At 39.5% G+C, this 15552-nt stretch overlaps 1 protein-coding gene across 1 annotated transcript in view; it reads right to left on the bottom strand.

Moving 5' to 3' along the window:
- The window catches only part of SYCP2L (synaptonemal complex protein 2 like), a 68697-nt gene that overhangs the window by 26824 nt on the left and 26321 nt on the right, over positions 1–15552 (bottom strand). Inside the window, exons 15-19 of the mRNA XM_028152457.2 lie at positions 9529–9671; positions 2477–2570; positions 1905–2002; positions 417–474; positions 229–313 (exon numbers count right to left, since the gene is read on the bottom strand). Coding sequence (XP_028008258.2) covers positions 229–313; positions 417–474; positions 1905–2002; positions 2477–2570; positions 9529–9671 — 478 coding nt within the window. The remainder of the gene's footprint in view (positions 1–228; positions 314–416; positions 475–1904; positions 2003–2476; positions 2571–9528; positions 9672–15552) is intronic.

Genomic DNA, 15552 nt, shown 5'->3' on the forward strand with positions numbered 1-15552 from the left:
GCAGAAAAATACATCATGAAAGAAAGCACTGGGGGTATAGTAGTAGAGACCTATAGTCAGGAGAACATTCCACCTCTGCTCAAATCATTCTACAGAGAACTGCACACAGTGCTCTCTCCTTTTGTGGGGTGGGGCCAGGTACAGGAAAGAGGGAGACTGTTGACTGGGGCATTAACTAGTCACATTAACAGCAATCTACATAATTTGTTAGTTTTGAAAATCATTTACCTGGATTTATCTTTCAATTTAGGAACCAGAATTTTTCCTGATTGCTCTTGTAAATCTGAAGAATACTCATGTTTTGAAGTAACTTCTAATGAAAATTAAAAACAAAAACAAAAATGTTTCTCAATTAAATATTTAAATATAAAATACCATTCAAGTCTTATTTATGATAGATTAAAAAAAAATCTGACCTTGTTGTGTATCACCCAGTTTCAATTTTTCAGCTGAATTATCAGCTATCTTTGTTTGCTGCAGAAAAAATATGTGTTTAATTATAGTCTTTGAAGCCCTCTTTTATCATTCTTTTGGAGCCACCTCCAAAGAAAGCATTTCCATTGAATACTAAGATACAGGCTCTTTATTTATTAGAGTTGGCTATTCCAATAAATTGATATTCATTCTCAGGCAAAAATGTGCCACTATCAAGGACAATCACAGTATTCCAAAGTTACTAAGGGAAACATCAAAGGAAAACTTACAAAAAAATGTCTTTAATAGCATCAAAATTGTTTGGGATAAATGCATAACCTGCCAAGGAGACTAATTGTCTAAAGGAGTAATGTTTGTTTTTTAAAAATCATTACAATGTCATCACACTTCTGTATGATGTGTCCAGATAATCCTATCTAATAAAGAGGGAATATGCTAACTGACCCTCATGCCGTCGCAAAGATGCAGCACCCACAGCCAATAAGGAGGGAATATGCTAATTGATTTCCTCACCTTCAAAAATGGCGGCACAACCTTAATAAAAAAAAATTGGGGGGAAAAATGGCAGCACCTACAGCCAATAAGGAGGGAATATGCTAACTGACTGTCACACCCTCAAAGATGGTGGCGCCCACAGCCACAGGATGGCGGCACCCAGTCCCCTCAGCCCCGCTGGGGTGGCAGGCATGCAGTAAGGCCAGGCCTGCCCCCAGGCAGGTACGGCCACTCCACATGCCTGCCTCCAGAGTCCCCCAGTCCCCTCAGGCCCCCAGCCGCCCAGGGCTGCCCAAGGCTCAGGTAACCAGGGCTGGCCGAGGCTTGCGCTGCCGGCGTGGCAGCAGCAGAGGTGTGATGGGGCATCACCTTCCCCTGATTGCCAGGTCACCTCCCGCCCCTGAGGGTTCCCGGACTGTGAGAGGGGGCCGGCTGGGCTGAGGGACCCCCCCTCCAGTGCATGAATTTTCATGCACCGGGCCTCTAGTCAAATATAAACAAAGGAGAAGGGGCAGAATACCTATCCATGCTAAGCAGTGTGTTAGGTGTTGTACACACATTCTGTTTTTAATCGCAGAGATCCACATTGAGAATCAGCTACCACCTCTGTTTTAGAGATGGGAATCTTCAGGCTCAGTGATGTTAGGAAATTTGCCCAAGTTCCCACAGGTATAAGTAAAAACCAGGTATATCCCCAAAGATTAGGCTCCTTTCCCTACATCTCAGTCACCAGATCCCAAATGAGGGAATGAGGCAGAGCCCGATAAGTCACTCATTCCATGAGAGAGTCAAGTTGAGAGAAAGGAGAGATCACATAATCATGACGGGCGAAAATAATCTAAAGGAGAGGATGGCCAAAACAGAGACAGAGGGTTAGCCTGGAGGAAATGGACTACAAGCCAGGAGAGTGCTTCCACCTGTTGGCATCCTAGTGGACACAGTTCAGAATCTTGTCCCCCACACCCCATACTCACAGAAAGCTCAGACTGGTTGTTTAAGGGGATAGTTATTAGGCAGTAGTCAGCTTCGGCAGGCGTTAATTCTGCCAGCTTGGTGGATTCTTCTGCCTGGTCTATCACATTAAGAAAGAGCATATAAAGGTGATCACAAAATCCACACATGATAGTGGGCACTCTCTCCAAGCGCTCTTCGTTCGTGGAAACCTCAGCATAGGGATCTCACCATATTTTGGTAAGAGCTGGTAACTCTATAGGGGCTATAGAAAGCAGCCTTGGGCTATAACTCATAAGGGGTACGTGATGTGTGCGGGGTCAGCTTTGTAGGTAGATGCTCCTGCACACCCTGTCTCCTGCTGCCTGCCACCCACATCATGTTTCCTCCTTTATTTCCAATTGACCCAGAAGAGAGACTGTATCAGGTGGGCAAAATGATTCAAGGCTCTTAGCAGTTTTCTTTCTCCAAAGGCACAATAATACATTTATTACTCTTATATGATCATAGGTTTTCAGTGACCTCTTCCAAGTAAGATTTTATCATTATTTTTATGGGTATTCAGAGTACAAAAATGTGTTATTTCCCAATATACCTGTCTCTCTTTTGTGGTTGATAGGACTCTCAGGTTCTTCCTTTTCAAACTTATCAAGAAGTTGTGAGGAGATTGTTATCTGGTCAAACAATATCTGAAATGCAAGCCAAAAGCCACATGACTTTTAAAACTAGGAATCTTTTTTTTTAATTTAAGGAAAATGTAAAGCTCAGAAATAGCATATGAAAAATTAGAAGTTGGTCTTCATTTTGAAGGAACATTTCACTGTTTCCAGCTTCTCTGCCTCCTCCTTTCAGAACCAGCTCTGGTTGACCACTTTCCCGCTCTCCGTCACTCCTACTCTGAAGTTGTAATAGCCTTTGCTTCCTCGGTCCCAAGTCTGACCCCTTGAGCTTTCCTCAGGGACTGAAGCTCTCAGGATGAGTCTGCTGAGTCCCCAGCTGCAGGCTCTCATCATTCCCACCCCTTCCTCACAGGGTCTCGTGATCAAGGAACTGTGGCTTAGTAGTGTGCAAAGCCCAATTTTCTCCCAAAACATTTTATTCATTTTGTGAAATGTGTACATACATATAATTCTGATGTTTTTCATGAATGAAGGCAAAACTACAGTGTTCGGCCAACTCATATGAAGTATGATGGAGGAGGTGTTTTGTTTTTTTTTTATTAATTAATTGATTCTACTTTTATTTCTCATCTTCACCCATGAAATGGTCTTCCCCTTCTCATAGGTAAGTCTTTGGAAACTATATTTGCAGAGCACTTTAGCATCTATAGAATGATTCTATATACAACTCAGAAGCCAAAAGGAAACCAGCCTGATACATACTCCCTCAGGTCTCTGACATTTTAATTCCACCCCTATTGACCATACCATAGTGTTTTGTCTTCTTGTCACAAATTTCTTTGCCCTGCCTACTGTCTATGGTGGAGAAAGGTTCCTTGTTCTTGTGGATAAATAGGAAATATTATACTCAGCAAGACAGAGACCATAGCAGTCTACACAAGGCTCATATCATTTCCACAACATAAGACCAGTAGATAGAACCGTTGAAAAACTTCCAAAGAGACCCCATTCCTAGTGATTCCCCTTATACTCAAGGAGCTCAGTGATAAGAAAGTGCCAAGAAGTCCACAGCAAGTATCCTCAGAATTTCTGGAAGATTATGGTTAAGGAGGTGTAATTATCCTAGAGAAATTTTCAACTGTTCAAAATAAATAAAATTAAAGCTTGTTGAGACACAAAGAGGCTTTGTGTCCTATGTAGTTAAGACAATGATAAATGAAAAGGAAGAGATGGGATTAGAACTCACAACTATTATGATTTGCAAAAGATCAATCCTTCTGCTTAATCAAATATTCACATCAAAACCCAACAAGGAGTTCTGGTTCAAGATGGCAATGTAGGAAGACCCTAAACTCACCCCCTCCCACAGACACACTGATCTTCAGCCACACATCGTACAATTTCCTCTGGGGAACAATATCTAGCTGAATGATTCCTACAGATTAGGTCTGTGGTCGGCAAACTGAGGCTCGCGAGCCACATGCAGCTCTTTGGCCCCTTGAGTGTGGCTCTTCCACAAAATACCATGGCCTGGGCGAGTCTATTTTGAAGGAAGTGGCGTTAGAAGAAGTTTAAGTTTAAAAAATTTGGCTCTCAAAAGAAATTTCAATCGTTGTACTGTTGATATTTGGCTGTGTTGACTAATGAGTTTGCCGACCACTGGATTAGGTGAACAAGAAAAACCCACATTGAAGCAGGCAGGAGATGTTGAGACACAATCTCACCATACACCCTACCACTTGGCAACCCACAATCAGGAAGGAACTCAAAATCCCAATTTCTCCTTGAAAAAGAAGAAATTCTGACACCCCAACTTTTAAGACCTGCATCTGAGAGACAAGCCCCTCCCCCCCCCACCCAAGTATCTAGCTTTGAAAGCCAACAGGACTAAAGTCCAAGAGACCTTTAGGCTGTAACAAACTGAGACATAGTTCTTAAAGTGCTTGCACATGCAGGCTCACCTTCCCCAGGGCCCAGCATGGAGGCAACCCTTAAAAAAAAACCCCACAAACTTTCTGTGAAAGAAACTTATTTACTTATATAGAAACATCAGACTGAGAGGCAGGCATCTAATTTAACATGCATCTAGGGGCCTATTGAAATATTCTCCAGGGAAAGAAGCCAGAAAGCACCCTCTTTACACTCTAGAGTCCCTTTCTCTAGCTTGCCAATGTCTCCTGGAAAGGACCTTGTACTTTCATCTAGTGCCCTGATTTTTGCAGCTGCCAAGCAGGGAACACCTCTAAATTGCCTGGCTCTTGTGGCCAGCAGGGCTTAATCTCATGGGTCCCTCCGGACTGCAGCCATTGAAGAGAGAGTTCTTAACCAGCTACCAACCCAGGATACACCAGAGACACAAAAGACTGAGATGTCCAGTCCTTCTCTGAAAGAGGCCTATTGCTTATCTTCATAGCTGCTGCCTGAGAGGCAGGTTTCTAATTAAACGCACACCTTAGGGCCAGCTGTAAACCTCTCCAAAGAACTTGGATGGCAGATGCTACCTTCATACTCTGCATCCACCTGCTCCAGAGCACCAGGATCTCCCAGAGGGCAGCTTGTATGCACATCTGGTGCCTCAGGTTTGGAGGTTGCCACTCAGGGTATGCTACTGGATTGCCTGGTTCTGATGGCCAGTAGGGCTTGCATTCCTGTAACCCACAGGACTATAACTGGGGAGACCATCCCTAGAGCACAGCACATTCAGCAGACTAAAGTATACTCCCAGTCTTTCTTTGAAAAAAGGCTATTTGCTTTCCTGAAGCTCTGACAAGAGAGGCATATTTTCTGGATAGGCACATGTATAGAGGCTACTGAGGTACTCTCTAAAACAGAGGCCCATAGATGCCACCTTTGCTCTCTTTCTCTGCTTCACTACAGCTCACCAGTATCTGCCAGAAAGGAGATTGTACCATCACTTAGCACCCCAATTTTTGTGGCTGCTACCCAGGGGACCCCTCTAGATCACCTGGCTCTAGTGGATAAAGGGGCTTACACTCATAGTCCTACAGGATCACCTGGCTCTAGTAGATAGAGGGGCTTACACCCACAGTCCCATATATATACAATACTAGAGGCCTGATGCATGAAATTCATGCATGGGGGTATCCCTCAGCCCAGCCTACACTCTCTTGCAATCCGGGACCCCTCGGGGGATGTCCAACTGCCGGTTTGGGCCCAATCAGGCCCAAACCGGCAGTCAGACATCCCTCTTGCAATCCAAGACTGCTGGCTCCTAACCACTCACCTGCCTGCCTGCCTGCCCCTAATCACTCTGCATGCCTGCCTCATCATTCCTAACCACTCGCTTGCCTGCCTGATTGCCCCTAACCACTCTGCATGCCTGTCTGATCACCCTTAACTGCTTGCCTGGCTGCCTGCCTGCCTGATCACCCCTAACCACTCTGCCTGCCTGCCTATTGCTCCTAACCCCTCTGCCTGCCTGCCTGATCATCCCAAACCACCTCTGCCTTGGCCCCCACCACCAGGGCTTCATCAGGAAGGATATATTTGCATACTTAAAAAGCTGCTGGTTGATGGTCTGTTTTCCAATCAGCCTGAATCTAGGTGTTGATTGAAATCTTCCCTTTGGGATATGGACAACTCTTGACACAACTTCAAATACTAGGAGCCATTGAAAATAAAAAAGGCTGCTTGGACAACCACAGGATTGAGAGACAACTAAAAGCTAGCTAGGGCAAGGTTGAACAACAAGGCTCATCTCCTCATGAGGCTATTCCTTCAGATTGGGAGAGGTGGCTGTTTGATCTAATGCATAGAAACCAACACAGAGAGTTAAGGAAAATGAAGAAACAAAGGAATATGTTCCAAATAAAAACAAAATACAACTTAGAAGAAGACCTTAATGAAAAGAAGGTATGTGATTTACCTGATAAGCAGTTCAAAATAATGGTCATAAAAATGCTCACCAAATGTGGGAGAATAATGGAGGAACATAGTGAGACCTTAAAAAAAAAAAAAGACATAAAAAAATATGAGGAAGTACCAAATAGAAGTCACAAACCTTAATACAGTAACTAAACTGAAAAATACACTATAGAGGTCCAACAGCAGACTAGATGAAACAGAAGGAAGGATCAGTGAACTTGAAGACAGGGCAGGGCAGTAGAACTCACCCAACCAGAGCAGCAAAAAGAAAAAGAATGAAAACCGTGAGGATAGTGTAAGGAAATTATGGAGCAATATCAAGCAGACATTCATAAGGGGTTCCAGAAGGAGAAGAAAGAGAGAAAGGGATAGAAACTTTATCTGAAGAAATCATGGCTGAAAACTTCTTTAACCTGGAGTAGGAAATAGACATTCAGATTCAGAAAACCAAAGAGGTTAAAAAAAGAGAAAAAGAAACCCAAAGAGACACACACCATGACACATTATAAGTAAAGTGTCAAAAATTAAAGACAAAAAGAGAATCCTAAAAGCAGCAAGAGAAAAATAATTTGTTACATACAAGGGAACCTCTCCAAGACTATCAGTTTTCTCAATTAAAATGCAAGCCAAGGGTGTGTGGCACAAGATATTAAAAGTGCTGAAAGACAAAAATTTCCAACCAAGAATACCCTACTGATGATGCTGTCATTCAGAATTGGAGATAAAGTGTTCCAGACAAGCTAAAGGAGTTCATCATTATTAAACCATCTTTACAAGAAAGGACTCTTGTAGAGTCAAAAGGACTCTCTAAGCTTAAAAGAAAGGGTGCTAATTAATAACAGGAAAATATATAGCCTGGCTGGCATGGCTCAGTGGTTAAGCATCAACCTATGAACCAGGAGATCACGGTTCAATCCCTGGGTCAGGGCATATGTTCGGGTTGCAGACTCAATTCCCAGTGTGGGGCATGCAGGACACAGCCGATCAATGATTCTCTCATCACTGATGTTTCTAACTCTCTCTCTCTCCCTCTCCCTTTCTCTCTGAAGTCAATAAAATATATATTTTTTAAAAAAAGTGGTAGGTTCAATTCCCGGCCAGGGCACATACCCTCGTTGCAAGTTTGATCCCCAGTAGGGTGTGTGGGGGAGGCAACTGATCGAAGTTTCTCTCTCTCTCTCTCTCTCTCTCTGCCTTCTTCTCTCTAAAATCAATTGTAAAAAATATATAAAACTATAAATTATTGATAGAAGTAAATATATAGTAAAATTCAGAATACTCTAATATAACTATTTATAAAGCTAATATGAAAGCTAAAAGACAAAAGTAGTAAAAATAATAATAACTATAATACTTTAAGGGAACACAAAATAAAAAGATGTAAATTTTAACATCAAAAAATAAAATGTGGGGAAAAGAGTAAAAATGCAGAGCATTAGAATATAATCAAACTTAAATTGTTATCAACTTAAAAATAGGCTGTTATAAGTTGTTTTATATAAGCCTCATGGTAACAAAGCAAAAACCTATAGTAGACACAAAGAGGATAAAGGAAAAGGAAACTAAGCATAACACGACAGAAAACCATGAAATCACACAGGAATAGAGCAGGAAAAGAAAGGAACAGAGGATGTACAAAACAGCCAGAAAGCAATTTACAAAATGGCAATCAGTATGTACCTATCGATAACTTTAAATATAAATGAATTCAATTCTACAATAGAAAGACAGAGTGGCTGAATAAATTAAGAAAGAGAGAGAGAGATCCATCTATATGGGCACACATAGACTGACAGTGAAGGAATGGAAAAAATACCCCATGCAAATGGAAACCAAACAAAAGCTGGGGTAGCTATACTTATATCAGACAAAATAGATTTTAAAACAAAGACTATCATAAGAGACAAAGAAGGTCGTTATATAATGATAAGGGGGTCAATCCTACAACACAATATAATATCTATAAATATTTATGCACCTAACATAGGAACACCTACCTATATAAAGCAAATATTAACAAACCTAAAGGAGAAATAGACAAAAACTATATATTTGAAAATTACTAAGAAAGTAAATTAAAAGTTCTCATCACAAGAAAAACAATCTTTTTGGCAATGGCTGTTAATAGACTTGTTGTGGTCATTTTGCTATATATTCAAATGTTGAATCATTATGTTGTACACGTGAAACTAATACAGTCATGCACCACTAATGATGGGATATGTTCTGAGAAATACATCATTAGGTGATGTCTTTGTTAGTGAACATCATCGAGTACACTTACACAAATCTAGATGGTATAGCCTAATACACACCTATGCTATATTATATAGCCTATTGCTCTTGGGCTACAATCCTGTACAGCATGTTACTGTATTAAACAACATGAGATTAAAACAAACACAACATAAAATGATTCAATCAAAAGACACAGTAAGCCTCAGATGTATGAGGCTGTTGCCAATGTAACACAGCATACTGTTTTACAGCAAACTTTTTTCTTTTTAAAAAAAAATATATTTTATTGATTTTTTTACAGAGAGGAAGGGAGAGGGATAGAGAGCCAGAAACATCGATGAGAAAGAGACATTGCTCATCTGATTCATGCACACCCCCTACTGGGTATGTGCCCGCAACCAAGGTACATGCCCTTGACCAAAATCGAACCTGGGACTCTTGAGTCCGCAGGCCGATGCTCTATCCACTGAGCCAAACCAGTTAGGGCGGCAAACATTTTTATTAATAAAGAGAAAGCATACTCTAAAGAAATGACAAAAAATATAGTAAATTTATAAATCAATGATATTGTTGTTTATCATTATTAAGGATTATGTGCTACACTTTTATGCAACTGTCTGTGGGTTTGTTTATACCCGCTTCATTACAAATGCATTGCACTATGATGATGTTATGAGTGCTATGCTGTCACCAGGTGATAGGAGTATTTCAACTCCATTATAATCTTATGGGACCACCCTCATCTATGTAGTCTGTCACTGACTGAAAAATTGTTATGTGACACATGATTGTATAATATTATGTCGATTATATTTCAATTTTAAAAAACCCAACATGGAAATTTAAGAGACATGAAAACATACTAAAACACAGTCAAATAATTAAAGAGAATTAAACCTGCCACCTGTTTGTCTTCTCCTAAAGCTTTAATGGAAGCTTGTGATATGTTGAATTGCAAATCAAAATGAATTTCTACTTTCCTCACTTCCTTGTTTCCAATATTAATAGGCTTCAAGTAAATGATGAACATCTTTTTCTTTTCAGTTTCTAGCAAAAAATAAAATATACCAATGTATATCAACACATTGAAAGTTTGTATTTTATAATTTTAAATAAGTACACTGAGATATTTGTCAACAGTCCAGATTTTTCTGCAATGAGTTGAAAAGAAATCATATTTTTAAAAGTTAAAGCCAAAACTCAGTCCCATATATCATCTCTGGTATTCTTTCTTAATATGAACAATGATTTTGTTTGGTACAACCACCTTAGAAAGATTAAAAGTACTGATTTTGTTTCTCCCCCTCCCCCATGTTTTTCTTCTCCTTAAGGATTCCAATTCCAGGATCCATTTTCTTTACTCAAAATTTCACAATTAAAAACAAACAAACAAACAAACCTGAGAAACTAACCTGGAGGCAAAAGAGTTGTTCACTTTTTTGAAATTCATTAAACTATAGAACTTTTATTCACAGATGCATTTAAATATAGGTTGAACAGGTAATATTTTCTTCCTGCTCCCCCCAAATCACACTCAACATTAAAGCTGTTTAGGCTGGCCACCAGCATTATTCTGGTAGGCTTGTCGGTGTTAAATCTGTCTGTGGTTTGTTTTATTTTTGTTGTGTGTTTTTTATTTAAAGTCTAATTTTAGAATAGATTGATTCAGATGTGTACCAGTGTGTATTTTGCAAAATGTTCATTAAAAATTGTTTGTAAATTATCCATTGTTTTTGAGTATGCCCAATTGATGTGATAAAATGTTCATTGTCTATAAAGCCTTGATGATCAAACACTGATACTGTGAAGCTTTGTGGATTTTAGAAGTGCAAATAAAGCAACCAAGTTTAAATAACTTTTAAAAAGTTACTTTGAAGTTATTTTTATTAGATTCACATGTGTGTTTATAGACACACAAATGATAAAGTGGTTAATCTGACAGAAATAGAATGTAATCTTAGCAGCATAGAAATGGAGATATCCTTATTTATTGAAACAAATTTTCAAAGAGCATTTTGTGAATACAAAGCTATTATATGCAACAGGTATTTAACTTCCCAATATATTAAGCACAACATTCATTCTCATTCTATCTCTCTCCCAGACCCCACTTATTTCTAAAATTCAAATTCAATGTCACTTTTTGCAATATGCAAAGTGGAATAATCTACCTTCCTTTCAATAGCCTCCACTTAAAAAGGAGAAATGGAAACATAGATGAGATACAGGCCTGTTTTTTAGACCACAGTCTCCTTGAGGGCCCCCTTCCAGGACACCAGCCCTTTACTGACAAATAGTAATCGGTTTAGAACAGAAAATAGCTTAGACCAGCGATTTTCAAAGGGTGTGCTGCAAGAATTTTTAAAACATGCAACACCTGACTATTTAGGCAGAGATACTGATTTCTTTTCCCTTAGATCATCAAATTAAAAAATGACAACAGCCAACACAATAGCTGTCCAGTGTGAATGCCCTGTCTTTTATATAGGTCATATAAAAGAGTTGCATCTTATTGGTCACCTTAAATAATAAGGTTGCATGTAATTGGTTAATTCTTGGTACCAGAAATCCTTATATACAAGTATAGGCACCTGATTTTTAAAAAAAATCACTTTGGAACAAAAATTGTAGGTAATTACTATGAGATTTTTAGTTAATCAGTCAAAATTATACCTATTTTTTATTGAATCAACCAACAAAAATATAATGTATTTTTGGGTATGCTGCAGAATTTTAGTAATTAGTTTAGTTCATTTCCATGAAATAATAAAAGGGTTGAAAATTACTAGCTAATAATTCAAGGGAAGTCCAAGAATAAGCCACAGTAAGTACATACTGAGTTAGAAGCAGCAGGAGAGAAAAGAGGAAAGTCTATGAAAGAGTAGGCAAAGCTAACAGTCACAAATTGATGAGGACAGAAAGAGGGAAAAAGAATGAGACACACCTAGGTCTAGATTTATGGCTACTGAGTACTTGTAATATGGCTAGCACAAATCGAAGTACACCATAAACATAAAATACACATCGGTTTGTGAAGACTTAGTACAAAAAAAAAAAGAAAGTAAAATGTCTCATCAATTTTTCATATTAATTACATTTAAATGTTAATATTTTGGGTTAAGTGTATATTATTAAAAGAACTTAATGTGGCTATGTAAAAATTTAATATTGGATTAAATATGTGGCTCATACTATGTTTCTATAGGACAATGTTGGCACAACCTCAGCAATCCCCCCAAACACCAATCTTACTGGACATCTAGTCCCTACAGGATAAGACTATGAAACACTGCAACAAAAGTAATTCAAGCTATATCTACAAATATAAACAGCTATTTGGGCTGTAGAGCTCAATGCAAACATACAAGGGTATGCAAGAGTCAGAAGAAATTATCTCAGGGCTGCACCAAGCACTCAATGTACTACTAAAACATTGCCTACTGCTTAGCAAGAAGTTGCATACAAAACTAAGGTGTTGCTTGGAGAGTTTGCTAAGCAATCTTTAGTTTCCTTGGCTATAAAAATAGAAAATAGCCCTAGCTGGTTCGGCTCAGTGGATAGAGTGTCAGCCTGTGGACTGAAGGGTCCCGAGTTCGATTCTGGTCAAGAGCACATGCCCAGGTTGTGGGCTCAATCCCGGGGGGGGGGGGGGGGGGGAGGGCGGGGGGGGGGGGGAGGCGGCTGAGGGGCTCGTGCAGGAGGCAGCCCATCAATGATTCTCTCTCATCATTGATGTTTATATGAAACACACTTTCTCTCTCTCCCTTCTTCTTTGAAATCAATAAAACATATTTTTAAAAAATTAAAATAGAAAATAATACCTACCTCCTTCAGATACTGTGAGGCACTTCGTAAATTATGGAGTCTCACAGAAATGTGATATATTAGTGAAGTATAGAATATGAACTTGGCAAGTTAGTTCCTGAAAACCATTACAGTAGCAAGGTTTGGAGTTCAGGAACTTAAACTAAGAAAAATAATGTTAGGGGTACCACAGTCAAAAAATCCATGGAAGTCCTTCCAAAATAATGACTTAAGAGTAAATATCAATAATATTTTATATATCTGAAATTAATAGTAACAGGTAATGACAACATAAATTAATTTATTCTTAATTTATGATTATAATTAATTCATATTTCTAGTAAGTTATTTATAAACCCCTTCTGTCTACTACAGGTAAGTGATACTCCCAACTAATGTATCCTAACATTTCCAATTCTGTGATTGTGCAATTCTAGCTCCTCTCATCTGTGACACAATAAGAACTATATATTTGGCCTCTGCCCAGATTTCTGACATAGGGCTCCTAAAAATCTTTGTAATTCCCTGAGTGCTAGGAGTTCTAGAAGCATCTTTTCTTCTAATATTTGGTCTTTGACCCCTATTCCTAACACAAGAGCTAAGACCCTTAGAATCCCTAGAGTAAAGAGTGTCTTTTTGTATGCTAATGAGGTGACTGGTGGCTCCTAGAGAGCATCAGATGGTTGCTAGTCCCAGAAAGACTAAGTCACCATTTGAGGGTTGGAACTTTCAGACCCACTCCTCAATCTCCAGGGAGGGGAAAGGGGCCAGAGATTGAGTTAATAATCTATCGTGCCTACGTGATAAAACCTCCATAAAAGTCCCTAAAGTAGGGGTTCATAGAGCTTTCAGGTTGATTAACACATCCTTGGATCAGGAGGGTAGAGCAACCCAATTTCTCAGGGACAGGAGCTCCTATGCTCAGGACACTTCTGGATCTCACCCTGCGTACCTCTTTACCTGGCTCTTCAGCTGTATCCTTGATTGTATTATTTATAACAAACTGGTAATTTAAATAAGTGTTTCCCTGAGTTCTGTGAGCCAATATAGCAAATTATCAAACCTGAGGTTGTGAGAACCCACGATTTGTAGCAAATTGGTCAGAAGTTGACAGGTGGCCATCTGGTGTGCCAGCATAGTAAGAAGCTAGGGAAATTCCTGGGCAAGTGGAACGGGGAAACTGAGACAACAAAATTAAACAAGACCAAACACTTTGGGCAGCCTGCAGCCAGCTTCTGAACTGCAAGATCTTATCTTCCCCAACTAAGGACACTTGAGAGCAAATGCTTTATACCTCTCTTCCTTAACCAGAGAATACATAGCTTAAATCACTCTAGCCTGGGAAAACAGAGAACACAGACCCAATTAATGCCATTTGTGCTAGCTAAACCCAAGGACAGATGAAGTCTTGGAGACAATTAACAAAAATCCAAAAGCATTTGGATGGTATTACTTGTGGGGGGAATGTTAGGCAGGATAAATAGCTGCTAGGGCAGGAGGAGGGGAAGGGGTGAAAAGGGGGAGTTCATCTCACCCACTGAACAAAGAAGTCAGCCCTCTTGGGACTTGAGAAGACAACATGGCCAGATGTTCTCATAAATTCTGGGGAAAGCTGCAACAATGTAAAAGGGGAACCTTGAAATCTAGTCTATCTGACAGGAGAACCTTGAAACCTATGGGGGGGAAAGTATAAAACCCTTGAATCCTCACCAAGTGGGGCACTCAGACTAGCTGAGTTGCCTGCTTATGCTTTATGCCATGTGTATTCTTTTTGTTGTTGCTGCTAATCCTCACCCAAGGATATTTTTCCATTGATTTTTAGAGAGAGTAGAAGAGAGAGGGAAAAACAGAGAGAAACATCGATGTGAAAGCAACACATCGATTGGTTGCCTCCTGCACACACCCAGACCAGGGCCCAGGCCACGGAGGAGCTTGCAACCAAGGTACATGCCCTTGACCGGAATTGAACACCGGACCCTTTGGTCTGCAGGCTGAAGCTCTATCCACTGAGCCAAACCAGCTAGGGCTGCCAGGTGTATTCTTAATAAATCCCCTTGCTTTATTTTAACACTGCTTTCCGTCACTCATCTGAATTCTTTCTTGTGAGTGTGATAAAAACTGAGGAGGAGAGAGCCACCTTTGGCTCAGGTGGCTCTCTGGTAATACTGGGACTTATGATTAGTAGGGGCAGTCTTATGGGACTGAGCCCTCAATGTGTAAGGTCTGTACTAACTCAGGTAGTTAGCATCAGAATTGCTTAATGTGAGGGAAAAAAAACTATATATTTGGTGTCAGAAGTGTTATGAGTGTGCAGTTTTCTATACTCTCTCTGTTATTCCAACTCCAGGCTCCTCAGATGTCAACTAATATACCTGTAATTCCAAACTCTAGGTTCTTCATCTTTCCCTTATTTCTCTCAGAGCTTCACTGAGAGAGTCTCTTCTCCTCTCTGCCATTTGCTTTACTGCCTCGTCTATCCCTGTCCTAAAATTTCCCTTTTTTCCTAATAGTATCCAACAGGAGGAAGTAAAAATCCCTGCACATTAGAAGGAATTCTCACAAGCACTGAAAAGAACTAATACAGAAAACTGTGAAACATTTTGAAATGGGCCAAAGGATTTCTGGGTGCCTCTCTAAAATCCCATTTGGGTTAGCTGAGCTTTTCATTGTCTTTGAGCTATTCTACAAATCTGTGAGTTGTGGAAAACTGATAATGATAATGATAATGATTCTTGTCTCTATAAATTCAAATTAATTTTATCTGTGGAATAAATTGTCTAGTCTTAAATCTATTTGTAAGTTCATTTCAGCATTGCTTATGTATGTATGGTTTTAAATTCTCCTTTGAACTGGCTATTACATCTCATTGATTTACTCATTAATTCATGAACTAAATAAAACATTCATATAATATTTGTATGAGTATCATGATTTCATCTTTTCAAAAATTATTGTTTAAAGGAACAATGAAGTTAGCTGACATTGGTTCATAAAATTATACAGGCCCAGCCAGTGTGGCTCAGTGGTTGACCTATAAACCAGGAGATCACAGTTGGATTCCTGGTCAGTGCTCCTTCCACCACACTTCCACCCCAAGGCACTAAATCTGCTCTGTAATTAACTA

The sequence above is a fragment of the Eptesicus fuscus genome, chromosome 9, assembly GCF_027574615.1.
Source record: "Eptesicus fuscus isolate TK198812 chromosome 9, DD_ASM_mEF_20220401, whole genome shotgun sequence".
NCBI lineage: Eukaryota > Metazoa > Chordata > Mammalia > Chiroptera > Vespertilionidae > Eptesicus > Eptesicus fuscus.